This window comes from Drosophila erecta, unplaced genomic scaffold, assembly GCF_003286155.1.
Source record: "Drosophila erecta strain 14021-0224.00,06,07 unplaced genomic scaffold, DereRS2 tig00000055-arrow-pilon, whole genome shotgun sequence".
Taxonomy (NCBI): Eukaryota; Metazoa; Arthropoda; class Insecta; order Diptera; family Drosophilidae; genus Drosophila; species Drosophila erecta.
In genome coordinates, this window is record NW_020825200.1 from 1070846 (window position 1) to 1097917 (window position 27072).

General features: G+C 50.2%; 1 protein-coding gene across 1 annotated transcript; it reads left to right on the forward strand.

Moving 5' to 3' along the window:
• The first annotated feature begins 556 nt into the window (after positions 1-556).
• Positions 557-26848, forward strand: LOC6540970 (transmembrane and TPR repeat-containing protein CG4341). The gene is made up of 10 exons (XM_026979222.1): positions 557-861; positions 20086-20172; positions 20912-21467; positions 21536-22640; positions 22702-22816; positions 25134-25219; positions 25284-25672; positions 25740-25824; positions 25880-26037; positions 26096-26848. Exons 1-10 carry the CDS (start codon positions 782-784, stop codon positions 26267-26269), a joined length of 2835 nt encoding a protein of 944 aa, XP_026835023.1. The 5' UTR covers positions 557-781; the 3' UTR covers positions 26270-26848.
• The last annotated feature ends 224 nt before the right edge of the window (positions 26849-27072 follow it).

Here is a 27072-nt window from a genome sequence, read left to right on the forward strand (position 1 = left end):
GCAATCAAAGGACACGGCAGTTACATAACAACTGACCACTAATTAACCTAATTCCTAGCGAGCGTAGGTGGCTCCCATTCGATGGTATCCAGTCCCATGCCCATGCCCACGCCCCATATGGGGCCAGATGGGGCGATAAACCGCTGGCGGGCAACGAGGCCATTTAGGTTTATGTTGATTATTTTGTATCTGCCGTTTTTTCGGTAATTATTTATGCCAACGCGGCGCGGCCCTGGAAATTATTTCAATATTAATTCAAACAAAACTTTCAATAATCCGTAATTATCGCCGCATGTAGATCAAATAATCACGTTTTAGGCGCGCTGCAGCAACAACAGAAATTAATTAGGGAAAACCGAATCGGAATTATTTGCCATGACACCAGGACCTTCGCATCCTGCTCTTGTAATTGGCCAAAAATCGGCGGCTGTCACGCTGTAAATTCCAGCAAACTGCACTTTTCCGACAGGCGCTCATTTATTATGCACATGTTCTAGCACCACAATTAAAGATGTTCCCCGACTAACTTGGTTATTGATTTCTTGCACTTGCAGGCGGCAGGAGATAGATTGGAGCAGACAAAAGACACACACATGGGCTGTGTGTCCCAAATAAAATCACATAAAATGCGACGGAATCTGCAGCATGCATTAAACAATAGCCTGGCGAACATACGATACTCAAACTAAGTGAGCTCTCGACTCGGGCAATTCGCAAGGAAGTGCCATCCCGATCAGTGCTGCTCTGGTCCTGCTGTGGTCCTGCTCCTGGTCCTGGAGAGATGCCGTCTGTGGAACCCTGGCTGGGAGGCGACGCCTATGCCTGGCTGGGGATGCTGCGGCTCCGGCTGCATAAATCAAAGTGAGTTGCACTGCCCCATCCGTTGTTGCGCCAGCGAGAAATCAAATTAATTTCCAACGTGCTGGCAAGTCGTCCGGTCCCCTTGAATTTGACTCAAGTTTTTCAATAAATTTCCGCACACAACACCAGAAAGTTATTTTAAAACCCCCACTTCGGCCTGACGAGGGTTTCCGTTTCAAATGCGGCACTACGTACGCAAAAGTTGCGTTTGGGATTTTCGAGAATAGTCATCCCTTCGATTTGCGCCGGGCTCCTGGGGGAGCGCCTAATGGCAGGCCCTCTAATAATTAGGAATCTTGCGGGGCACATGCGACTGGCTGTCAAAGATTTCATAAGCGAAAGCCGTAAAAGTGCGGCACGGTCGAAAAATCAATGCTGCGCCACAGCTGTGTTGGTGCCGGCGCCCCGCAATTTTCCACAGCCAAGTACATGACCAGCATCAATAAGTTGGCCGGCAAGTTGGCACACAAAGTTTGGGACAAACAGCTGCTCCTGTCCCGGATTTATTGACACCCACACCCAGCACACAGCACACAGGAGCCGTCGATAATCACTGCGGCAACGTGCTGGCAGCTTTGGAGGAGCAATCGCAACGACGCGCTGCAAATTCGAGGTTAATGCACAAATAAGTCTGCCACAAATTGCTGGCCATCAGAAATCACGTCCCAGTTGCAGGCTGAGGCGACGGAGGCCCCAAATAATAATTATTAACGCTCCACTGCGGCGCAATCAACAACATTTTATCTGCCGCTGCCAAACAGTTTCCAACTTTTGCGGCCGAGTTTTGTGTTTCCATCTCAGTTTCCAGCCTCACTACACTTTTCCTACTTTTGCGATGCCGCTGCTGTTGTCCTGCGATATCGTGAGCCTGCTAACTTCCGATTTCCGGCGTGCGCCGTGATTGAGCGCCGCTTTATTTCCTGCGGGGCGGCGCCACCAATGAGCAAGGACACTTGTGGTGGCCCCACCCACTCCAGCGCCTGTTTGACTTTTGATAAACCTATTAGGCACCCTTTAAAGGCAGCTCTCTGGGCGGGCATATTTGGGGAAAGTTCGAGTTCTGCGGCTGAAGGGACTTGCTGGTTGGTGGCCCGCACTTGGCCGGAGACTTTAAGCCCGTCATATACATCTGCATTAGCCCCCAACTATGGAATCACTTTAAGGACCCCAGGTACACACCTCAAATCGAGTCACTAAGCACTGGCGAACTAGGTGTGGGTCCAAATGGGTTAAGGATGCGGCGCCCGCCTCCTCTTCCGTCTGCGGGCATCAATGTCAGTGATTTATCACGAGGCACGAGGCTCAGGGCACATAAATAAACACCAGCAGCCTGCGGGACGGAGCCGGATTTGCTGATACTTTCCGCCGGATCGAATGCCCACCACTCCGGCTGGATTTTTTGACAGCGCGTTGCTTTACGCATCACTAGACTTATCCTGGTCCCCAACTGGGGTGGCTGGGTTGCCCAGCCCCCAGCCCCCAGCTCCCAGTTTCCTTTTCATTTGACGCTTTGTGCACTTGACTTCGGAGTCTCCTCCGCTGGCTTCGATTTGCTGCCTCTAACGACCCTCATTGTTTGGCACTCGGCGTTGATTTTCGCCGGCACTGTGCTCCGCCATATCTTCGATATCGGGCCGGGAATCCGGCTCTCCAACCCCCATCTATTTCCCCGCAGGATAATGGCGGAGCGGAGCGGAGCGCCTTGGCTGCGACATTATTTTCACTTTATTGAAAACTTGTAGCCGAAATTGATTTTCTGCGTCTCCTGGCGGCGGCGGCACATTCCAAACGCCCAGGGAATTGACATTGCCCCCCAGAAAACGCCGAAAACGCAGAAAACGGCGAAAACGCAGATGAACTCACCCATCCGCGGCTTTGTCTTCTGGCAAATTTATTTCGCATTTAGTCGGGCTCGCGAATTGCGCATACATTTACTTTAAAGACTGTAATTTCGTTTTATTCCCCTGCTAATGTGCCCGAGCCTGACTTGCATTTGTGCAGGGGTTATTAAGTATTTATTTGCGCACATTCCGCTGCTAATGTGTTTTTTGCATTTGCCACGATGAAATGGCTGTTCCGTCTGGGCCAGCACTTCTGCGGCCAAATCAATTTGGCCCAGAATGGGCGGCTAATTGTTGCTGCAACTCGATTATTTCAATTTCACATCGATTCGCGGACAAAACAAAAACTATGCGCGGCTTCCGGTGCAAAAAATGCAAATTCGCACGAACACAAAAGCTTAATATCAATAAATTAATATAGATGCCCTTTATTGCCCTGACTTTTGCCCTTTCTTTTTCGCGCTGGTGATATCCTGGAAAAAGCCTCCATGGCGTTTGATCTGTATTGTATCCAACACTGGAAATTATTTCTTGATTTATGGGGCTTACTGATATGGGCGACTGACTTACTGGCATAGTTAGAGACGCCAATCCTTGAGCCTGGTCATACCCATTTCTGTTCCACTTCCTTCTGTCTTTTTTAGGAATATTTTATTTAAATTCCACCGAGGTCCAGCCGGAACCGGCGACCAGAACAATAAAAGCAATCAGTGCTTAAAAATCAAATTCAATTTGCGCATATTCAGCATTTTTCCGTTGGCCTTTTGTTTCTATCCGCCTTACGTCTGTGTTCTGTTTTTGTTTGGTTTTTATTTGTTGTTCTATTGCCGCAGCAAGTATTCGTTTTTTTTGTTTTCAAAAAATTTTTAACAAAAGCGCCACCCGAAAATATGAATACCAGGCGGCAGAAGCGGCAGAAGCGAGAGAAGCGAGCGGATTTCCCAAGGACGACGGAGCGCAGAGCAGAAAATGGAGTACGGCAAATCATAAATATTCCTCGAATCAACAGAATATGATGAAAATCCATAAATCATTTTGGGGCGTTGGACCCTCGGCGGAGTTGAATTGGTATTGCTGGGCTGGTGGGTTGGGGAGTGGCTTTCCCGGCAAGGATTTCAAATGCAAATCAACTGTGTCAAAAACTTTCGCTGCCAAGTGCTCAACGGCGGAGGCAACTTTCTTCCCGCCGCCTTTCTCCGCTCCTCGCGGGCCCGAGAACTGCCACGCCCACTCGGGCCAGAGCAAACAAATAATGAAGATGAATGCAAACAGTAAAACACCAGGCAAATAGCAGAAGAGTTTCCCTGCGAAAAGGGAGAGGGACTCTAGGTGCTGGAGGACGAGGAAGTGTACAAAATTTAAGCAAACAATGGACGCAGTGTAAGGGGCGGCGCCACGCAAAGGGGGCGTGGCAGGGGGTTCCACTCAAGTGCGAAAAAAGCGGCTTTTGTTTCGTTTTAATGCGATAATTTCATGCGCAAGAATTTAATGGAAAATTATTTCAGCTATTTTCATAAAATCCTTCTCTTCGGCATCTCTCCTCCTGCAAAAGCCGGCAAAAGTTCGAAAAACGGAGCGGCAAACTTATGCCGAGCTCAGAACAATGCAAGCCGTACTGCATAGTTCGCTTTTATCTCCTTGGTCCTCGCATGAAATCGGAACTTGCATACTTATTCTGAGGATGCTGTGGCTCCTGCCGGGTTCATCCACCTGATATTGCCAGATATGGCCAAAGCTCCTAGAAGAGATCTACGTTGAAGGACACCTAGCTGGGCTGAAATAAATGCAGTCAAAGGATCGAAAGCAGGAGGAGATGGCCAAAGTACAAGTAGGTGCGAATTTGTTGCTGCTCCAACTTTGTGCGGAATTTGCATGCGATTGGAGGCAGCCAGGACACTGTGCCAGCAAGGACATAAAAGCAAGAGGCAACTAAAATTCAGCAATAAGTGCAGAAGTGGCAGAAGTGGCGGGAGTGGCGGGAAACGAAGAAAATGGCCAGCGCGAATGGGGCGCGAATTTGTTGCAGCAAAGCTCTCAAATGGAATTTAATTGCCTGCTGCGATTTGGTCAGCACCTGGAGCGTAAAATTAAACGATGCCAGCTGAAATCAGGGTCCGAATCCTGGCCAGCCGAGCGGCACCCGCAACTGTGGGCCAGCCCAACTTGTTGCTCACCTCTGACACGTGGCTGCCACGGCGGCTTTGGCAGCGGTGTGCCCTCAGTGCTCGGGCTGCATCAGAAATTGTGATCACGTGCGGCCGGGAAATAAAACGAAATAGGGCCAGTTCCCATTGGCACGGCGTCCTGAAAATATTTCAGGTTGGTGCCAACAGCAAGGCTCAAGATGAGCGGACGCTGCGAACTTGTCGCCCATAAAACTTGGAATTGAAAAACTTTCCTCAAACTAGAATCGCACGCACTGCTGTGCTTCCTCCTGTGTGTTTGGTCGAGCCATGGAGACGCAGGGCGGCGGAGAAAGTCGAAACACTTTCGCCTGATTACAAGCGCGCAAATGATGCGTGTCTAATGCGCACGGAGGCCAACGGAAGTGCCGAACAAAGGCGACCGGCAAACCGCAGGAGCTGGGGCTCCTGGAATGGAGTCTGTCAGGAAGGCATTTTACATATGAATGTGCACAGAGAAAAAAAGTAGAATCCGGAAATTTCTCTAGGGTCCTGCCAAAATAATCCGTCGGCGGATTTCGCTCGGTGAGCCACAAATTGTCAAATTGTCTGTTTTGCGTCCTCCCGCACTGAATGTATGAGCGATGCCCGAATGTAGGCAACATATTTCGCCCGAACAGAGAGAGAGGGAGAGGGCTATGGGTGCGGAGCGAGCGAGACAGCAGCAGAGCAATGACAGACAGCCTCAAGCTGCTTCCAAGAAAGCGGAGCAGGCAGAAGCCCGCTTTTTAATAAAATAAAGCCAGGGCCTGGCAAGCGTTTAACATATGCCCCAGTCGGAAGAGAGAGAGGGCCGCACGGCGGCAGAGAGAGACGGGAAAAGGAGCAGAAAGAGAGGGAGAGAGAGGGGCGAGGAGTGGGGAAAGAGATAGCGAACGGAGACCGACGACGGCTTGATATTAAGCGCACCAGAGATAAACACAGACAGCACTAAATTAATTCTGCTCAATTTGCATTAAAATATATGTATGTGTGTGCGAGAGATTCCTTCTGTGCGTCTGTGTCTGTGCCTGCCTGTGTGTCTGTGTGTGTGTGTGTGTTAGTTACATTTCCGTGGGTGTCCTTGTGTCTGTGCTCTCTTCCGCTCCTTCGCATTATATGCATGCACTGGAAGAAAAGCGCGTGCGTTAAACGGCGGCCACACATCTTGGCTGCTTACCGAGTGGCTGATATTTTTCCCAGTGCACTGTGCAGCTGTGTGCTAGTTTATTTAATTTTAAAGCCCGACGGCTGAGCGACCAAACCCGCTTCCACTTCTGCTCCAGCTTCCTCTGCCAACTCGCCTTGCCCCAACCACTCCCCTCCCGTCCCGGAACTCGATGTGGTCGCACAGGTGGGCAAAAACTTTCGCACAGCTGCCTAATGACATTGTGGAGGCACTGCGTCTGTGGTCAGGTCTGCTGGCAGAGGCAGTGGGCGGCAGTGGGCGTGCCGGGCCAGCAGCTTTCAGCAAGTGTCAGCAGGCTGAAGGGAGCCCCAATTTCGGCATGGCATCGGATGGCCCTGAATCGCCAGACAACAAAGTATTAAAACATAAATGCCAGCAATATCAAGGCGGACGAACCACAGTACGCACATAAAGCTGCAAACACAAGCTTACAAACGAAGGTCAGAGTTGAAAGTTTGTTGAGGTATGCGAATTTCTGCGCCTTGCTAAAAACTGCTTACCTTCTTCAAAGTAGCTCCAAATCATTCGAGTTGACCACAAAGTGGTAAATGTAGAAATGGGTAAGGATACCAAAGCATACTCTTTAAAAAGCTCGCGGTTGAGCGTGTAAAACAAATTTCAGCACTGACCGATCCTATTAACTCTACCGCAATTGCTTGCTCCGCAAATACACGGATATACACACACAAGTACAAGTATATGTAAACAAATTGTTACGCACTTTATGAAATGCCAAACCAAACCGAACCGAACCGAACCGAAACCGAGAGGCGGACGGAGGCTGAATTTGTGGTCTCCGGCCGCTCCTCTTCCCTAATTCCCCAGTTATTGTCTTTTACATCATCGCTTTACTTAGCATAAGTACAGGCAGAGGCAACAACAAATTGCCGCCCCCGCAAACGCCCCCTCTACTGCCAGGGGCGTAGTTCTGCGCATTTGTTAAGGGGCACAAAAGTTTACTTCGTAAGTGAGCTTTTTTCGATGCTTTCGCTAAATCTGGCCCTGAAGAATTCGCGTTGGTGATATCCCCTTGTGGGGGAAGGCGCACGCCGCTGCCTTTTTGTGTGCGCGGCTGTTGTTGCCGGCTTTCCGTGCCGCGCCGCATGAAGCCGCCTGACACCGCCAGTGGCAGCAACTCCAACATCCAGTCCGAGCTCCTTTCTGCCATTGTTAACATTTATTTTTATTTTATGCACTCACACCCCCGAATGGCGGATACCCAGCACCCCTGGGCGCCTTGAGCTCCAAATAAGTATGCACAGCACGGGGCAGACTCCGATTCCACCGCTTTCCCGGCTTTCCCGCTCCCAATTCCGAGTTAATATTATTGACTGCTTTCCTGGGATGTTCTTAGCCGCCCTCCCCCGCCCCTCCGGCGTGTGCGTGAGCGTGAGCGTGCCAAAGCCAATATTTAGCTAATGGTCTTCATATTTTAAATATTGGCGAGGGCGTGGGGAAGCCACTGGCAAACTTTAAAGACCCCAAAACAAAGAAGTGCGCTCGAAAAAAGTGGGGATGCGATGTGCGAGTGCAAAATATTTAAATTAAACTGCAAACGCAAACACACACATACATATACATGTACCCGTACACAATGCAATTTAATTTTCGACCATAAATTGCGCGCATGTGAAAAGTTGTTGCCCCCATTTTTACGGGTTTATTTATATATTTGGCTTGTTATTGTTGCCACTGTTACAGTCGCCTATTTATTTGCAAATGTCACGAGGCGGCCAAAAGGGGGCGTGGGGCGTGGGGGCGTGACAGATAAAAGTAAATTTGTTGATTATTGTTTTTTGCACACTTCAAACACGATAAATAATTAAACGCAGCTACAGGCGAACTTTGGTTGCGGTTTGAATGGCAAGTGCTGCGGGAAAAGCCCAGATCAATGGGCTTAAAGGGTGGCGCCTCCTGCTGCTCCTCCTGCTCCTCCAAACTGCAAATCTTTGCCAGCAGCCAACAGCAGTGGCAGCAGCGTCGAATAAACCATGAAAATGTTTTCCCAGCCACAAGCAACGAAACAAGCAGAACGCATTACCATATGTGCCTGCAACAACAAGTGCAACAGTAACAAATGACAATTTGAACAAAGCACTATAGGCAAACGAAAGCAAACAGCACAAAACGAAGCGAACAGTGCAGCAGCCCAGGAAAAATGCAACTCTTGCATATTTGGAACAAGTGAATTGAGCGGGGTGGTGGGATGGTGTTGGGTGTATGGAATAAAGTTATATTGATGTCAAACATGCGCAAAAAGGAACAGAAACAAAGCCCGAAAAAACAATCAAGTGTGTGCTGCAATGCCCGGGGTATGCTCGAACTTAGAGCATTTCGTTGCTGAGTTCTGCTAAAGAAATAAATGAATAAAAGTAAAATGAGTGCTTCAATTTCGTATGTGAGCGAAAAAGAGCTGGCGCCCAGCGTGGGGCATTATCCGTAATGTAAAATTCCCGTAAAATTTTGTAGAGTTTCCACCTGCATCTAGGATTTATTGTCAGTCCGTAGAAAGCTGATTGGCTGAAATACGCTACATACTCTCGTGATTCCGTGTAACCCAGTGAAAGGATCTTGTTCTGGCTTGCAATTATTGCGCACTCTTTCAGCGGCCTTGGGTGTACAGGTAATGGGCACAAAAAGTTAAAACGTGCTGCTCTTTTGTTGCCAAAACATCGTCGACACAAAAGCCGCCCAAATAACTGAAACTGGAACGCCGAGAGGCTGCATGGCACAATCCAAGCCCCTTCCCGAGCAATGCAAACGATTTTCAAACTGGGCGTATACGTAATCTGCCATGAACCAAATATGTGATGCGAGCTGCTGGCCCAGAGGGAAAAGAAGTGTAGCGGGGTGCTGCCACAATTGTTGATGGCCCGGCTGGCTGGCAAAGTGAGCAAGTGGGCCGAAATCGAGGACACACACAGGGGGAGCAATTTGCGCACTCGAAAATCGCTGAAATCGCTGGCAAAATGATTTGTCCACGTTACCCGCTTTCCCCCACAGCTATGCAATCATCTTTTTTCGTGGCCGCTTTTTTGTTTTCTTTGCCTAATTGACGACACCCTAGTGCACTGCCTATGCCACTGCCTGTGCACACATTTTAATTTGTTTACTTTGCGCCCATTGTTGTCGACGGAGGGGCAGATGGGGCAGGTGGGGCAGGTGGACTTAGACGAGGTGCCAGGCACGGCGCCCACACATGGCCTGGCTAAATACACTTTTACGTGACTCGGCGACATCAGCGCACGGCATTTATGGCTGCAAAAGCCACGGGCGGGGCAAGTCATGGAGTCGAGTGCCTTGGAATCGAAGCGTATCGCTGCCGTTGCAGTTCGGCACGGATAAATCCTGGCCCGGCCCTAAGCTAATTTCCCAGCCAGCGGCTTAAAGCTGACGCATCGCAAAGCGAATTTCCTGCCTCCACATTGACACTGATTTCATTTCAGGCGGTGGCAAACGGTCGCGTTTCAATGGCAGCCCCACAAAAGACACCGCCAACCAAGGGCTTTGCGGCGGGGGGCGGAAAGCACGAGCAATGCAAGTTAATGCAAAACGCGGCATTTAACACTTTTGAAAGGAAGCGCCCCTCCTTGCACAGACCCCCCTCCCCCCACCCACACCCCTCAAACCTCTACCGCCCCCTCCTCCTGACCAGGCCACCATTCACTGTGAGTCAGCCGCACTATGGCCCTATAAAATGCTTACAAAATGTTGTTTTATACGAGAATCCCCTTCAAGCACACACACATACTCGCACAGACTCACTCATACACAGGCACTGCAGCTGAATGCCAGTGTGTGCGTGTGCGTGTGTGTGTGGGAATTGCATTTTACATGTGACGCACGTGTGCAACAACAGAGCCAACAAAAACAAACTCGGCCCGAAGCAACAGAGGTAGAGAAATCCGGGACTGAGAGAGCAGTCGACAGATAAGCGGCAAAACGAAGCCGAAAATACCCTTCTTCTTTAATTATTCACATTCTGCAAAGCTCTAGCAATAAAATTGCGTTTGATGCATTTCGGGGACTAAAGGATCAGCTTTTGGAGTAAACACTAAACCGACTTAAAACACCATGTTGTAATAAATACTAATAATAAATAACAGATGTGAAAAGTAATCGAACGCTTAGAAGAACCTATCATATGTGGAAAACTTCAAGTTACACCGGGCATCTATTAGATACTTCAAAAGATACCCAGCTATTCAGGATGCAGGATGTATGAATATACCTCTCAGGAAAGAAAGGGCATGAAAAGCATAAATCGCTTCACATGCGCAAACAAACTGCCTGCACCGCTTCCCCTTCCCTTGCCCTCTCCATCCATTTCCACCGCTCTTCCACTGGCTTTTCCTCTTTTTCCCGCCCGGCTTGCGTGTGTGTGTCAGCACTCATTAGGATTAATTTTCCGGTTGCAGCATAAACTGAAGCTTACAGACAAGACACAGAAGGGTATGAAAGGATACGAAAGGACTACACAGCAAAAAATCGTTGTGCCATTGGCAGACATGTGCATCTGGTTGAGGGTGGCAGAATGAAGTGAGAAACTATCCATTGGATGCTGGCGTGCAGATATTTCTCGCTGTGCACTCCCAAGTGTTGAATGCGTCCGTCAGCCTTCAAACGCAATAAAAAGAGCGGCGCAGAGACCACTCTATCCATCTCCCTCTGTCGCTGGGCCAAAAGAAATAGTTAAACTGCATAAAATTTAATCAAGAGCGTTGAATGTCAGCCCTGGCAATGGCAGCAGAAAGAAGCAGAGAAGGCCGAGCGAACACACGACGAACACGTAAACGAGCAAAATGACATTTTATCATCAAAGGTGGGCCAGCAGCAGCCAGAGATAGACGGAGATAGAGATTGAAGTAGAGATAGTTGCAGGGGCGGGGAAAGAGATGGGGCTAGGTCGGAGATAGAGACAGAGGGATGGGCGGAGCGGCTGGGGCGGGGGCGGGGTAACCCACAGAGCATCGAGAACCATTTTGTGTGCGCTGAAGGATAACCTACATTTTACTTTTCAGTTTTTAGTTTGCCCTTTTATGCACGTGTATGTCTCTCTCTCTCTGTGTGTGTGTGTGTGTGTTGGCCAGACTATAGAGCCATCTGTCTCTGTCTGCGTAGGGCTATGTGTGTGTGTGTGTGTGGAATGACAAAGCAAAACTTTCCAATTAACTTTGATTAAAAAGTTTCCACTATCGTCCTGCAATGTAAACATGAAAAATTTGTTTGAATTAAACTGCTGGCAGTCAGTCTGTAACGGGGCGGCTATAGGTGTGTGTGTGATTGTGGGCGTGGCAGGTGCACATAAAATCAATTTGCAATAAAATCAGTAAGTTGTATTTGCCCATCTCAAACATGGCCAGGCAAAACGGGAGGTAGAAATGCGGTGCATATCGAGAGATGGATCGGAATGGCTGTTAAATCGACAATTAGTCTGTGCTCGCAGAAAACTCTGGTGATTTCGGGTTTTAAAATCCCACTGAAACATTAGAGGTTTTTTCAGAGCTGGCAGTATTTTAATAAAGAGGTTTTTGGGCTTTGCCCCGAAAATTTGCGATTGGCTCTCTGCCGCTCTCCACTGGTTACTGGTCATCGATTAAATAACGTTAGGATGCCGAACTGCAGGCCAGGCCGAAATAAAAGCCCGGGATCCGCGAATGAGGCAGCCGCATAATGGACAGTTGGCCACAACCGCAGGACCACCACAGATATGCCAATCCATCCCCACACACACGCACACACACACACACGCACAACAATGGAAAGCCCCGTTGCAGTGGTGTGTGTGCGCTCTATATTGTGTAAATTTGCAATATTTGTTTTCATTTCATTCACTTAAAATGCTGTGCTTGGCATGCAGCAAGCGAAAGAAATCACAGATAGAGAAAATGCGCACTACTTTCAGCGCACAGATGGAATATAATAAATTGTACACACAAGTTTGTGTATTTTGATACATCAAACAAAACGTATGCAAACCTTAACACATGTGGTGTCTATTTGGGCAAATAGCCATGCGCCGCTAAGTCTCATTAGCAGTTTCGTTTACAAATTCAGTGCAAACATATTTCATTTTCCAATCTGGTGCGCAAACACAGCCCTAAATAGTTTGCCTGGCAAATAGCACGAAATGCGGAAAAGCTCACAGTTTTTCATTGTGCACTGGCGGTGCTTCTATCTTGCAAACGTCGGGGTCACCACCTGCAACGCTTTTGAGGGTTTCGGCGAGAGCTGCCTCCTCGATCGCCACGTCGCCGCAAATGGCACATCAATTACATTCTTACATTTCATAGCAGATACAAATTTGCAACAGCAAGCTGCTGGCCACCAGCATTTAGTGGATGCAGCAGCTCCACTCCGCCACCCCGCCAATCCTGTTTATTTGACTGTTTGCCCGCACTGTGCTCCATATCTGTATCTGTATCTGTATCTGTATGGGAATCTGTATCTGAATTTGTATCCGAATCTGCACCTGCATCTCTGGTCCTGGTTTAGCCCGCACATGACGAGCAATTTTGCACAATGGCAAAAAATCTGTCGGTTGTCAATGTGCACGAGTGTGAGCCAGAAGGATATTGCAATGTGCATTATTTTGGCAAGGGAATCGGGCAGCTGCAGGTGCAATGCATCTTCATTCTCTGCGCTGGGTGCACTGTGATTACTAAGTTGTATAAATGGTTTGAAATATTCATTAAATTTAGATTTGAATTTATAACTCACTTCCGAGTTGCATTCGGCAAATATTTTTCAATTCAACGCTACACTTAAGCATTTTTCCAAGTGCACCGGGTTAGAGCGGGCGCTCCGTTTGCATTGCGAATCAATCGCTTTGAATGATTGATAGAAATGTTTGCGATATACATTTGCCAGCTGGCGCACTGGCAGCACATTCGATCGATGCGCAAATTCGCCCAGGGCGCAGTGCGAAAAATTACACATACGCCCCATGTGCCGAGGAGCGCGTGACAAATTTTAACGCTCCGACGCGCCGCTCGTTGGAGTTTTATGCCGCTGGCGATGGCGATGGCGATGGCGATGGCGGAGTAGAAGGCGAATGGCGCAACATAGAAGGCACCTAATAATGCTGCGGCATTAAAAAACCATAAAAGGAATCGCGACTTTGATGTGGGACTGCCTTAAAGCTGATTTTCCGTGCTTGCCATTCCCATTGCCACTTCCTTGCAGGACATTAAAAGTTCGCTGCGGAAAACCCTTTTCATGCGGATGTCGAATCTGCGGCGAGTCCTCAGTCGCTGTCTGGCCCTTTTCGGGGACTTAATAAATAATTTGGCCAGCAAAAAATTGATGCTTCAATAAACTTGGGAGCAGCTTACCTTTTGGAACTCCGGCAATAATCAAGTTTGCGCAGCAGCGCTGAAAGCCACACAAACTTCAATGTGCCGCAAACGCACTTCAAAAATTGCTTGGCAGCTCCCACTTTTCAGCTCATATTTCACCCGGGTTCCAGCCTTTTTTCCGCCCGCCTCTCAAACTTGAACGAGAGTTGGCCAAAAGTAAATAATGAGTGAGAGACACAACCGCAAGCAGGCTCGGGCATTGGGAATGAAAGTTGCTCAGCCTGAAAACCGGGCTCGGTCCGCTTGGAGGCAGCGGAAAGTGGACAGATTTCGCCCTAAAGTTAACCAAATCGAACCAAATTCCTGGAAGACTTCCCAGTTTGACTATTAAATTATAGAAAATGATACTTTGTTACCTGGATGTCTGGCCTAATTGGGGCCAAGTGGCACCTTTGAGCTGTAAAAGTTGAGCTGACTGCATTAGTTGAGCCGGGCTCATTTATTTCCGCGGATTATCCATTTATGAGCACTATGGGTATTGCATGCACTGCGGTTTCTGCGTGTTCGCGACTGATATACGATGGCCAAATCCGCAGACTGCGTTTAGTGTGCACTGTTTTATGGGGCTTCATTGCAGCGTGTGGCTGCTGTTTTTCCTTTCCCTTCACTCCCTTTTATTTTATTTCATTTTATTTTATTTTATTTGTTTTCGCAGCGTGGGTTGTTTGTTTGTTTCGCAGTGTTTGCCTGTCGGTTGTGCATAAATTGCGGTGTGCGAGGACTCCTCCCAATCCTCCCAATCCTCCCACTCCTGCGCCGTGTGCGCTGAAACAATAAACAACGTGACTTATCACATTGCGTAACTTGTGATTTAATTGGATTTATGCCCACGTACGATATGTAGGATGCCAGGCAGCGGCGGGAAGCATTTCCGCTCAATTTTATTGCAACTGCAACTCCTGCGAATCCACGTGACTTGTGTAATGTCCGAGTATCGGTGCCCAATCGCGTTTGCCATTGACTGTGGTTGTGCAAAGTTTTTAATTATGTTTGCGGTTAGCAATTGGATTTCTTTCCTGGTCCCACACCCGCACTCGGTTGTCCACTGGACGTGGGACACCTGATGGGCGCAAACATGGTTGCCCCATGGTTAAATTATTTTATAAGGGCCATGGGAAAAATGCGTGCCAGTTAATATTCCGATTTGCACAGTTTTGGCATCCCGTGCAGGCAGTTTGCTCCGGGTTGTTTGAGATACGCGTCAAAACGTTAAATATTCGCTGCCCACTATTAATGCCACAAAAAACGAGGAGCCTCGTCGGAAACTGGTGGTGCAAGTGCAACAGCATGGCAAATATTTACCACACACAGTAGGAACAAATGGACGAATTCCGCATTCGTACACGGAGAAAAAGACTGGCCATGTTTCATAGTTTCAAATATCTATGAATTTGGGTCTTTGCACACAAATTGAGAAAAACATAAACTATGTTTATTTAAAAGTAAATTTGTATGCATTGTTTTGAAACGATTTAATGCCAAAATGTTCTCAAGTGCATCAAAACGGTCAAATCAAATGTGCGCCAACATGGCGTATGCGTAATTATAATTATGTAATGCAAACAGCACAAAGCGCACAGACACACACACACGCGCGCAAGGATACACACGCATACAGACAGACAGGCCGACAGAAGAGGCACACACACACACACACATAGGCACATGTCATTTTAATTAGCATATAGAGGAACACGCATACGCCACGTTGGTCGTCGGACTCAATTTCAAGGCACTTGGCATTTGGACATCCCAGTTATAATTGTTCAACAGGCTTACGCAGATGATGGAGGGCGGTGGGAAGGGCAATGGGGAGGGGGTAAGGCGGCACGACAGTTGCGCATTCAATTAACGCAGCTCAAATACACACGCTCACTTACGCACACTATCATACTATTCGTAAATAGGCCGCAGCTTCTCATTTTCCGCCGCATTTTCCCACCGCCCAATTTCCCCAACATTGCGATTATCGAGACTCTTTGGATTCCGCTTTTTGGGTTTTGGCGTTGTTTTTCGGGCGCCAAAACATTTTGGCATAGTAAATCCGAAGCATCCTTCCTCTCCAAAAGCCCCTGTTAAGTGTTTTGTGTGTGTGCGCGCGTGTGTGTGTGTGCGTGTGTTTGTGTGTGTGCCAGCGAATACATAATTAAACGATTCACAGTTTTGGGCATTTAAATTAAATTATGGCTGTGAAGTGTTGAGCGGGAAATGGGGAAAGTGGCCGGCGAAACTCGAGTGCGTATCGAGCTCTGTTAATTGACAGATGCCAATTATTACCTAATTATTATTTATGCGCCGCTGAAGGAGCTGTCTGTTGGGCAAGCATTCTGTTTGGGGCGTATGCCATTCATTTAAATACACTACCGCACGATAGGGAAAAGTAAATATGCTCACTGAAGGAACACCTCTGAACACCTGTTATGCGACTACTTCTTACATCACCTAGTATCGAGTACCCGAAATATGTTAGTTTCTGATCGTTTTCAAACCCGTCGCAGTTTAAGCCCCGAAGCGGAACTGCGGCACTTTCATAATTCGCCAAAAGCCGCTCAGACAGGTTTTCCCGGCAAAATGCGGGAGCAGCGGCAATTGAACGAACTGTTGGGCAAATGTTCAACGAGTTATAAAACCGAAACTCGAGGAAAACCCCCAAAAGCGAACGAAAACTTTACTGCAGGGCCAAAATATGAAAAGTTTCCCTCAAACAGCCACGCCCCCGAATGGCGTGTGTGTGTGCTGGCATGTGATTTGCATGTGTGTGGATGTGTGTGTGTGTAGGGCGTGGGAGAACTGCCTTTTTGCGATTAGCATAAAACTGCCAAAAAGCCTGAGTCTGTCCCTGGCTTTGGTTGGAATCTGACTCCTACACTAAGAGAAAAGGGCGCGTCTCTCCTTGCCTTGAAAAATGAAAACAAAAATTTAGATCGATTAACTAGTATTGTATTGTTGTATTACTACTCAACCATAAGTCGGACCTCGATCATTCTAGGTATGTGTGATGTATGCTTTCTTTGAGTGCACTGGAGGCCAATAAACATTTATAGTGCCTCTCTGCCCAAAAGAGAAGCCCACAGAGCTCAGTTCGGCTTCTAAATACCTCAAAAAATATTGGCATCAGCAAGGCCAGTTCGCTCCCAACGAAAACTGACCGGACTGGACTGCATCCACAATGTGCCCAACGGGATTGGGACTCCGCACTCCGGAGTACTGACTCCGATCCTCTGCACTCGAATTTCGACTTGTTTGCATGTGTTGCGCACTTGCTGGGAGGCTTACCTTGCACATCCGCACTCACACATAGGTGGCATTTTCCTTTTTTGTGAAAATAGGGGGAGTTTCTGGGGTTTGCGTTCTGGGGCAGTCGTATTTGGCAAGCTAAACGAGTTTAGTTGGCCAAACATTATCATAACTTGGTCGTTTGCAAGCCGCAATGGTGTAATCGTTTCATTTTTAAAACGTTTTCGGCATTTTTACGGTACTTTCCCAAAATGGCTGCCTTTCCGTTCATTATTTTGATGTCCGGTTGGGCAGGAGGGACCAAACTAGAGTGGAGCTCCGAGGGAAAAGGGGAAGCCCCACAAACTAGCTGCCTATTCAGAGTGCAATGTGTGGGCCAACCGACCAGCCGGCCAACGCTGCATACCGCATAATAATAAACTTTCACTTTTGGCAGGTCTACTCAACCGTAGTGTGCCTTTTTCGGCCCTATTCGACAGTAATTTAAGCGGCAAACGATTCCCTTCGGGGATGTAGAAACGAAAAAAGTATGCCCAAGTTACAGCGGGTGGTTTTAACCCCTTCAAGGGGAGGGGGCGGGGTGTCCAATGCCGGCCGCAGGTGTCGGCATATAATTAATTTTATGCATAATCAAGCAAAGTGAAATAAAAACGCCTATTAATTATAGTTTTTGCTGCCAGCTCCAAATAACTTTATTCGTGTGGGGTGTGTATGCAGGGAAATTAATTCAATGCGCTTAAATTTCACGTCTATTAGTCTCCAGGGTCCTACGCCTGTTTCTAATTTCCATACTGCCACTGCTGTTTTTGGCATTTGGGCCATCCAGCGCCACTCGCCGGGCAATTAATTTAGAATTTTAATACCCCAAGTCGCTGCTGCCGGCTAATTGTGGCCTGCAGAGTGACCCTGGCCTGGTGATGCCTTGTACCAAGCTGCACAGATAGAAAATCGATGAGAATTTAATGTGTACAATACAATCATAAGCAATTATAAGCGGATGTATATTTAAAATGAAATTCGCTCGATTGCAGCCCAATGGAGGGAGTTGTGTACTCCCTTCGAGCACGCTGGTTTGCCGTCAAAAGCGCGCCGTATTTGGGGTGGGCGTTATCTGGAAGCCACTTCTTGTTTTTACAGTGCCCATGCCACTTCATAAAGATCGATTCGAAGGGGGCGGCTCGAATTCCAGCTGCATCCGGGGGAAAACCAAGGGTTAAGCAACCTTCTGTGGGTGAACATTAGGTGGCAACTTTGGCGGTGGCAGGGAACACCTGCCCGAACGGAAGCGGAAACTGTCAAAGGCACAACAAACAAACGCAGCGATGAAAAAACACCAACTGTGTGGGGAGTGGCAGCAGGCGAACGCAAAAAAAGAAAAACCATTAGACGACACAATTTACTAGGTCAGCGGCAAAGGATGGCAGGTGGCAGGGCAATAAAAACAAAAGTGCCAACTGGCATGAGCCAAGTGGAAAGCAAGGAAAATGGCAAGTGCCAGGACTCGAACTTGTGTGCAAACAGTTTAAAGTGCGACGATGGTGGCAAGTAATAAGACAAAGTGGAAATTTAATCAACAATAAACCTGAAACTGTTAAATAGGCAAACACAAGGAAGCCGCTTGGTGGCGATGGTGGGCCCATGAAAATTGAGACAATGAAAAGCCCGTTATTTATGCGGTGGCCGGGCTAATTACGAAAATAAAACATGATTTATGGCCCAAATGAGCCGTGATGTGTGCCTGCGTGGCTGGAACGCTGAGCCCAGCAGGATTGAGCGGAAGGAAGCAGTGGAAGTGTATGGAGCAGCAGACAAAGGGCCTTCTTCCTCAACTTGCGGGCCATTATTTGTGGATAATTGGTATGCGAGTCGCTCGCCAAGTGAGTTGACAAGTGGCGAGTCCCGAGATGCTGCCCAGATGAGATGGCTCCAAGTCAATGGCTCGGAAGCAAACTACTGGCAAATCAATCAGGCAAACACCACAAAGGAACAGGAACGCAAAAGAACTCCGGGCCAAGCTCATCATTATGGCTCATTAGCAAAGCAATTTTGGCGGGTGCGACTTCAGTGAATGTGCGTCCCCTTCCGCTGCGCCCATTTGCGGCTCTCTTTGCGGCTTACTCGCATATTGAATGCTGCTAATTTGGCCCTAAGCCGCTCAAGACCTAACCTCCCAGTGTGCCAGCGTCGACAAAACTATGCCGCCCACTTAGCCATCCCTTCATAAGACTTAGCCAGGCCTAAGCCAACTGCTTATTGCTCGCATGTACAAGCTCAGTGGATCGAAAAAAGGCTGGGAATGAGCCTGATGTGGCGCAATTTGGCCCGACTGGATGAACTAGTTCGACCTGAAACTGGAATCCTCATTCAATCGGGTCTTACGTATCTTTTTAGCTTTAAGATCAATTCGGCAAGTGAGCGGTACTGCTTACCCAAATCAAAATGCTTTGTTGGCCCAGAAAGGGCTAGATCCAAAGCATCTGCAGCAGCAGGACATGAAAGGAATTGGGAATGGCGTAATGCGGCTGCGGTGTCCAGGATCTCATGGGTCCATTATGGAGGAGCCAAGGACTCCTGCTGCACACGCACATGCTGGCTTACGGACAAACATCGCAGCCGAGGCTTGTTGATAGCCCTTATTGTCTGCAACTGCTGCAACTCTTGGTGTCAACGATGCAGGGGGAGCGGGGGAGGGAGTCCGGCGTGTTGACGTTGGCAACCGCAGCAACAAATGTGCATGGAGTCGGCAGCTGGGCAGACTGCAAGTGGGGTGGGCGGGATAGGCAAATGCAACAGCAACAGACTGCTGGCTCTCATTATGTGTAATGGCTGTGGCAACATCATCAACGGGCAGTGGCAGCAACAAAGGCGGCGCAGCAACTGCTGTCGGGAGTCCGAAATGACAACAATGCGCCAAAAAGGAGGAAGTCATGAATGCAATTTACCTGTACGCAGCCACCCGATTCCGAAAGGAATGAAAAGCCAGCGGAAAAGCGGAAAAGCAGAGGAAAAGCCGGGGAAAGCTACTGCCAGCAGTTACTTACTGCCGCTGGCAGCAACAACAAAGGCCTTCCACGAGTCCCCATAATGGGAAATGTGATCCGTCCAGAGCTGCAAAGCAGGACTGCGAAAGGATCTCGGATGAATGTCACAACTTTTGCTCATTATACAAGATGTGCACTCGAAGTCCGTACTTGTGTCACGTTACTGGCTTCGGCATGAATCCAAGGAAATGTTGCAACTTTATTGACCAAAAATCTTCTGCTCTTGGGTAAAACCAACTCAGTGTGTTGTGCTATGGACTTGTCTGGGCATCAATTTAATTTGTAAGCTAGCCGACGAGAGCCCAGCTCCGCCAGCACACTTTATTTCAAGATAGTTTCCGTAATAGCTTGTGGATAAGCGGCACCTAATCGATCCACCTCTCCCTTCTCTTCCAGCATGGACTTCACGTGCCTCTTCTGCTGCAGCCTGGCCTTCGTCCTGTATCTGAACACCCTGGGCGCTGGCTTCGTCTACGACGACAGGTAAGAGTCATTATGCCCGGGAAATCGGGGGCAGCGTTCGAGCTTGCAGCAAATTTATTAAAGCTGCGATAGCCTGAATGGCGTTCCGTTACAAAAAATGAGGTGGCAAGTAAAGTGAGTCGGGGCGGCAAGCCTTGATGCTGCAACGGAATTCCAGTGGTGCTTAAAATCGAATTTCAGCCCACTCCGGCTGCGCCAGCGACTTTGTGCGGCATTAGAGTGGCATTTGTTTATGCGAACCACTGGCGGTGGCACGGGCAGGTGGGCAGGTGGACAGGTGGGCACCCCATCGGCCTCTGCCATGATATACGAGCTGCTGCCACCGCCGCCGCGTTGTCACGAACACCCGGCAAAAATCCTACAAAAGTCCGCCTGCCGTGCGTGCAGAGAGTGGTGGCACAGGTGCTGGAGTGGAAGTGCCGTGGGTGAAACTGGAGGAGCTGCACTCCCGCCAAAGAGCAAAATGCTAGTGTTTGTGTGGGCAAAGCCAACAGGATTGCAGTCGATGATGGCGCCAATGCAGTGGAAGTCCTGCTGCCCCATTCCCATTGCCCCATTCAAGGAGTATAAACCAAGTGGCCCACTTTCTTCAACAGCCCATATCACCACATGGCTTATAAGTTGCTTTCACGAGTAAACAAACATTTTTCCAATCCCATTTATATTTATACATATTTATTCATTACTCAATTAAGGAGAACTATATAATTTAGCAATCTGATCTGCTCGCTCCTTGCAGACGCGCCATCCTGGCCAATGCGGATGTCTCGGGCGGCACGCCCTGGCAGCGGAGCCTCTCGCACGACTTCTGGGGCACTCCGCTGACGGACAGCGGATCCCACGGCTCCTGGCGACCGCTGTGCGTGCTCAGCTTCCGGCTGAACTACCTCGTCGGCGGGGGCTTTGCACCATGGGGCTTCCACCTGGTCAACAATCTGCTGCACTGCGTGGCCACGGCACTGGTGGTGCGGGTGGCACGCACCCTCCTGGCCTCCGTGTGGGCGGTCCTGGCCGCCGGCGCCCTCTTCGCCGCCCATCCGATTCACACGGAGGCGGTGGCCGGCGTGGTGGGTCGGGCGGACGTGGCCGCCTGCGTCTGCTACCTGCTCACGTACCTCAGCTACCTGCGGCACATGCGGTGGCGCGAGTCCGGCGATCCCCGCCAGTGGCTGGCCCTGGGAGCCACCTTGATCCTGGCCGCAGCCGGCCTCCTCTGCAAGGAGACGGCCATTACGGCGCTTCTGGTCTGCGCCCTCTTCGACGTGATGCGCGGTCTCGGCGGACAGGTGGACAAGGTAACTCACTGTGCTACATATGATAAATTATCTCTCCAGCTGGTTCTTTCGTGATTACTTCTCCATAGCTACGCCTGCGATCCGTGTGCATAGTGCTGGGAGCTCTGTCCTGCCTGGCTTACCTCCGCCTAGTGATTGTCCCCGGACCGCAGACGGCCTTCTCCAGCGCGGACAACCCCATTGCCAGGACTGCCTCCGCCTGGACGAGATTGCTGACCTTCCTCTACCTGCCCGTCTTCAATCTGCGCCTGCTGCTGCAGCCGAGCGTGCTGAGCTTCGACTGGGGCATGGACGCCCTGCCCAGAGTCACTTCCTTGTGGGATCGCCGCAACGCGCAGTCCGCCTGCTTCTACTCCGTGCTGGTGGGCGTGGCGTGGCGCAGCTGCAGACAACTGCTGGGCAACAGCGGAGCAAAGGAGCCACAGGTGACCCACAGTGCAGTGGGCACAGCCTTCCCGCAGTACCACATCCAGAAGGTGGCCAGTCGCAAGTCGCGCTCCAAGCGCAAGCGCATGGCCAGCAACACCAAGTACCAAGCCTTTGAGGCAGCCTACCACCAGCAGCAGGAGGCGCTGCCATGTCGCGATTGCAACAACAACAACAGCGGTGGCTACGTCTACGAGGGGAGCAGCCCCGTGCCACAGGCCCCAGCCCAAAGCCCTCACCTTGTGTCTTCCGCCTTTCGCGGCTCCCGCAGCAGCAGCAGCTGCAGCAACAGCACCAACAGCTCCAGCTCCAGCTCCAGCTCCTCCAGCTCCAGCTCGAGTTCCAGCAGCAGCAGCAGCAGCAGCTCCAGCCTGGCTGGTGGCTTCCAGTGCTCCTCCAAGGACTACGCGCTGGAGGGGATGGCGCCCGCAAATAGAGACGCTTGCGTGCTGATCACGTCCCTGGGCTTCCTGGCACTGCCCTTCCTGCCTGCCAGTAACCTGTTGTTCTACGTGGGCTTCGTGGTGGCCGAGCGACTCCTGTACCTGCCCAGCGTGGGCTTCTGCCTGCTGGTGGGCTACGGGGTCTCCAAGCTGATGGCCTGCAACCAGAGGACGCGCAATGCCCTGCTGCTGAGCTTCAGTGTCCTGCTGGCCGCCATGAGCCTGCGCACTTGGAGGAGGAACGCCGACTGGCGGGACGAGGAGAGCCTCTACCGCAGCGCCATTGCCATCAATCCGCCAAAGGGTAAGTGCTCCTCCGCGATCCTTTCCGGCAGAACCACCAGCTAATTTGATTTCCTCCCCAGCGTTGGGCAACCTGGGCAGCGTGCTCAGCTCGCAGGGGCGATATGAGGAGGCCAAACTGGTCCTGCAGGAGGCCATTCGGTTCAGGCCCAACATGGCGGATGTGCACTTCAATCTGTGAGTAGCCGATTGGCCAAATTTCGAGCACTTAGCGTGCAGTTGCAGCGCTCTTTCTAGTTTGTTTTTGAGGGGCAGCATGGCCAACTGACTTTAAGTGGCTGATGGAATACCACGCTGCTCTGGTGCACTGAAACATTTCGCAAAAGTCACGTAACACTTGCAATCTAGCCTATTTTTTCGCAAAAGTGCAAACCGGAACTGGCCTCATTATGTTGCCTACCCACATGTGACGGGCAAAAGCGATGCGATAAATGGCAGCCATTTTCATTATCTCTCCGTGCGTTCCCGCCCACAACGGGCTGCTCCTGGAAGTCCTTCGCTTCGGTGCGCATTTGGCGCGGCCATTTTATGCAGCGTGGCATTCCAGTTATGAGACTCCCTCCCGAGCTGGCAATACAATGCCGAACAAGCTGTCAAATGAAGCCCATTTCCTTTCTCCCTTCTCGCGCCAGTCCGCCAGTCCTCCAAGTCGCCGGGCGACTGCATCCTTCGCCTCGTTTTCCCATTTGTATCCTGCTCAGGGCATTTGCGTGCCGCTGCAGAAGCTATGCGCATTTCGTGATGCATGCACTGGGAGAAACCGGGAGAAACCGGGAGTATTGGCTTAGCGGCCAAGCAGAGCTGAGCTCACGAGCTATGAAGGTGCGTAAGCGGGGTCCACGACATGGACACACTTCGAGGCGCCTCTAATGGCCTGCCGAAGGATTAGGCTGCCGTGATTATTTCTTGTCGTGTTCCAGGCAGGATGCTCCACAAAGTCCTTAGCTTTCACACCCGTCCACTCCTCCACTGCTCCTCTGTCAACGTCTGACAAAGTCTGTAAGCGCCGGGCTCTGCTCAGATCCTTCTGTTTGGCGGAGTACTCCGCTGGGGCTGTGTTTTGTCTGCTGTCTGTTGTCTGTTGTCGGTTCGCATTGCATTTTTGCTCATTGCGCATATTTCACAGCAGCGACGCGATGCGACATAAAACGGGAAAAACCAGGAGTGGAAATGGGAAAGCGGAAATACGAAGTACGAAATGCAAAATACAAAGCTGCAAAAAGAGCCCAGCGAAGAAAAGAAAAGTGAGCGCGGAGCTGCGCTTTGAATATTCAGTGCGTCATTTCGGGTTTTCCTTTTTACCGCCTGTCTGTCTGTCTGTCTGTCTGTCTGTCTGTCTGTCTGTCAACGTCAGGCGGCTTGTCGCAAGCCAGATTATTGCTTGTACTAACCCGATTCTTAGCTCCATTGCCGGCTAATGCCACGGTGCTCAAGTCAATGGCTCAGAACCAGGTCACCGCTGCCGTTATGTGTGTGCCGTGTCCTGCGTCCTTGCAAACCCTTCAACAGGCTGCCTACAAAGCGAACGGAGCGCTAATCGAAAATCAATGTTGGCTGTTGCCGGCTCAACCGCAGCAGCCCTCCCCCTCCCCCTCCCCCTCCCCACCCAGCTATTCTGGCCATCCTGCGGATACACATTCCTGTGCCCCTACATGCATTATTTACTGCGATCAAATCATCAATGGCAATGCTCGCGGCGGCGTCGCTTGCTTGACTGATTGCCATCTCCCCAAGTCCCGAGTGGCTCCCCACTCCCACTGCCACTGCCACTCCCACATGTCCTTCAGGAGCAGCCAAACAGCGATACCAGCAAATCACTGAGCTGTGTAATTTGATTTTTACCCAGCGTTTGCCCAACGTCAAACATTCGTGATTTTATTGTTGGTCCTGCACTTGCTGCTGCACTTGGGGCGCTGAAAAGGAGCTCTTTCCTCTGAAGTTGGTTGCGGAAAACTGCGAGGCAGTCGTCGCTTTAAGAGCCACAGCTTGGCAGCAGCAAACTAATTACATAATTCCGAGCACACCCAAGGAAAAGGCGCTTTCAGTGTTCAGATGAGTGTCATACTTCTCCTCTGGTAATTTGCAAAAAAATATCATTCAAATGTCAAAATTTTGCCATTTTTGGCAAAAAAACCTGATGTGACCCCTTAGAAAAATGGGAACTTTTTGTTTCAAATATCAGCACAAATGTGACGGGGATAGTGAGTTTATATCATCAGCTGTAAAAAGCAGTGGACATATATGGCAGTTTATTACTTTGCCCATGTTATGGTGGACATAAGGTGGATATTAAAGTGGCCTGCGAATTCTGCGAGTGTAGCAGCTGCTCATCTGAGTGGCGTCTCCTCGGCCCCCAGGCACTCGACTTGTCAGGCTCTGGGGAATCCCAAAGAGGCCAGTCTCTCCAATTTAGGCGCTCTAATTAGACCACGAGAGCCGGCAAGTTCAGTCTATTAATGTCAACACTTTCACTTTCGCTTCACTCCCGCTTCAGGGGCATCCTGCACCAGAATCAGCAGGTCTATCCCGCAGCAGTCGAGTGCTTTCAGCGCGCCATCAAGTTCCGACCAAATCTGGCGGGTAAGTCAACGACAGAGCCGCGTTGCCAGTGGCGAGCCTAACTCACGATTGCTCCTCCTCGCAGTGGCGTACCTCAACCTGGGCATATCATTTATAGCGCTGGGCAAGCGCCAGCAGGCCATCGAGGTTCTGCAGGCGGGCTCCAACCTGGACGGCGCTTCTGTGCGAGATCGGACCGCCCACGATCAGGCGCGCAGCTCGGCCTACCTGCAGCTGGGAGCCCTCTACGTGGAGCAGGGCAAGCTCCAACGCGCCCTGGCCGTCTACCGGGAAGCTCTGTCTGCGCTGCCAGGACTGCCGCAGCAGCGGGAGGTGCTCTACCAGCGCATCGGGGATGTTCTCGGGCGCCTGCAGCAGTGGGACGAGGCGGAGCGGCACCATCGTGCCGCCCTGGAGCTGCAGCCCAACCAGGTGGCCGCCCATCTCTCCTACGGCATCACACTGGCAAGAAATGTAGGCGATCCACCGTCAGTGGCAAAGTAGGGGTATTTCTCATTGGCTTCTTCTCTTTTCCCTGCAGAGCAGCCGCGCCTCGGAGGCGGAGATGTGGTTCAAGCGGGCCTTGAAACTGGCGCCCGAGCAGGCCAGTGTCTATCATCACTATGGTGAGTAGCCCGCTATATCCACCGATATCGCTAATATCGGGTATTTCCCTCTTAGCCGAGTTCCTCGCGCTGCAGTCGCGACATCATGAGTCCGCCATCTACCATCGCAGAGCCGCGGAACTGGCGCCCAACGATTACGCCCTGGTGGTGGCCGCTGCCACCGCAATGCGGCTGCTGGACAGGAAGGCGGAGGCGGAGCTGTGGTACAGAAAGGTGAGTCTACTGTCGAACAGTCGAACTGTTTCCTAAGCAGAGTGCGTCTTCCTTACAGGCCGTGGCTCTGCGCCCGGACGACGCCCATGCCCACACCAATCTGGGCGCCATACTGCATCTGCTGGGACGCACCAACCACGCGGCAGCCAGCTACAAGGCGGCCCTGAGACTTCAGCCCGGGGACGCCATCACGCTGGGCAACCTGGCCAAGCTGGGGGTCACCAATGTCTAGCAACTGTAGTGGTCACTAGTGGTCTAGCCAGCCGGCTAAGGATTAGGTTTATAGGCCAAAGAGCAGAGATATTTTTATATAGGAGCGGGGGGCTGGAGCAGCGTTAGATAACTCTACAGAATTTATACAAAGGACTTCGATACATATGTATATCATTAGCAGCTGGCAGCCGTGTAAATATCCAAGCAGCGACCAAAGAAGCGAACAAATAGATAGAGATACCGAGATGCGGAGATGCGAAGATACCGAAGCGAAGCGGAAAGTTTGAGCTACAGATACAGATAGAATCAGTGGAGAAGCGACAGAGAGAACAATAATTAAAATATCTAACTGCTAAGGGAACGAGTTACTGTACAGCTATGGGAGCGAAGTGGATCCGTGGGAACGACGACTGGGTAACTACTCGTAATGTGCTTAATATCCGTGTAAAATACTGTAAATATGAGACACCCACTGGCGCCAAGCTGGGTGTGGGTCATATTATTGACTATATATATACGATATGACTTGGCTTCTCGAGATTGTTTTGTCCGTTGTGTGTACATTTTAGTTAAGCGAATAAAGATACCGATAAAGAAAGTGTATGGATTGTGTAAAGACATGGCCAGGAGCAACTAATAAAAGCAACCAATTGAAGTGAAACGATGACTGGGCCTGGATGACGAACCCATTAATTCCGCTGCACCCTGCCCATCTCAGTGGCACATTCCTCTCCTACTTACCACGGCACCACTGTGGCCACTGCAGCCAACCTAAGCTCCACTTGCAGGACATTTAAGCAGCCCAGGGAAATATTTTCAGTG

What these genes read in the sequence shown, in the direction of transcription:
- LOC6540970 (XM_026979222.1), top strand. Translation starts at nt 782, where the DNA reads ATGCCGTCTGTGGAACCCTGGCTGGGAGGCGACGCCTATGCCTGGCTG. An exon ending in GTTCCGACCAAATCTGGCGG is followed by an intron (nt 25,220 to 25,283) that starts GTAAGTCAACGA and finishes TCCTCCTCGCAG; the next exon opens with TGGCGTACCTCAACCTGGGC. An exon ending in CAGTGTCTATCATCACTATG is followed by an intron (nt 25,825 to 25,879) that starts GTGAGTAGCCCG and finishes TTTCCCTCTTAG; the next exon opens with CCGAGTTCCTCGCGCTGCAG.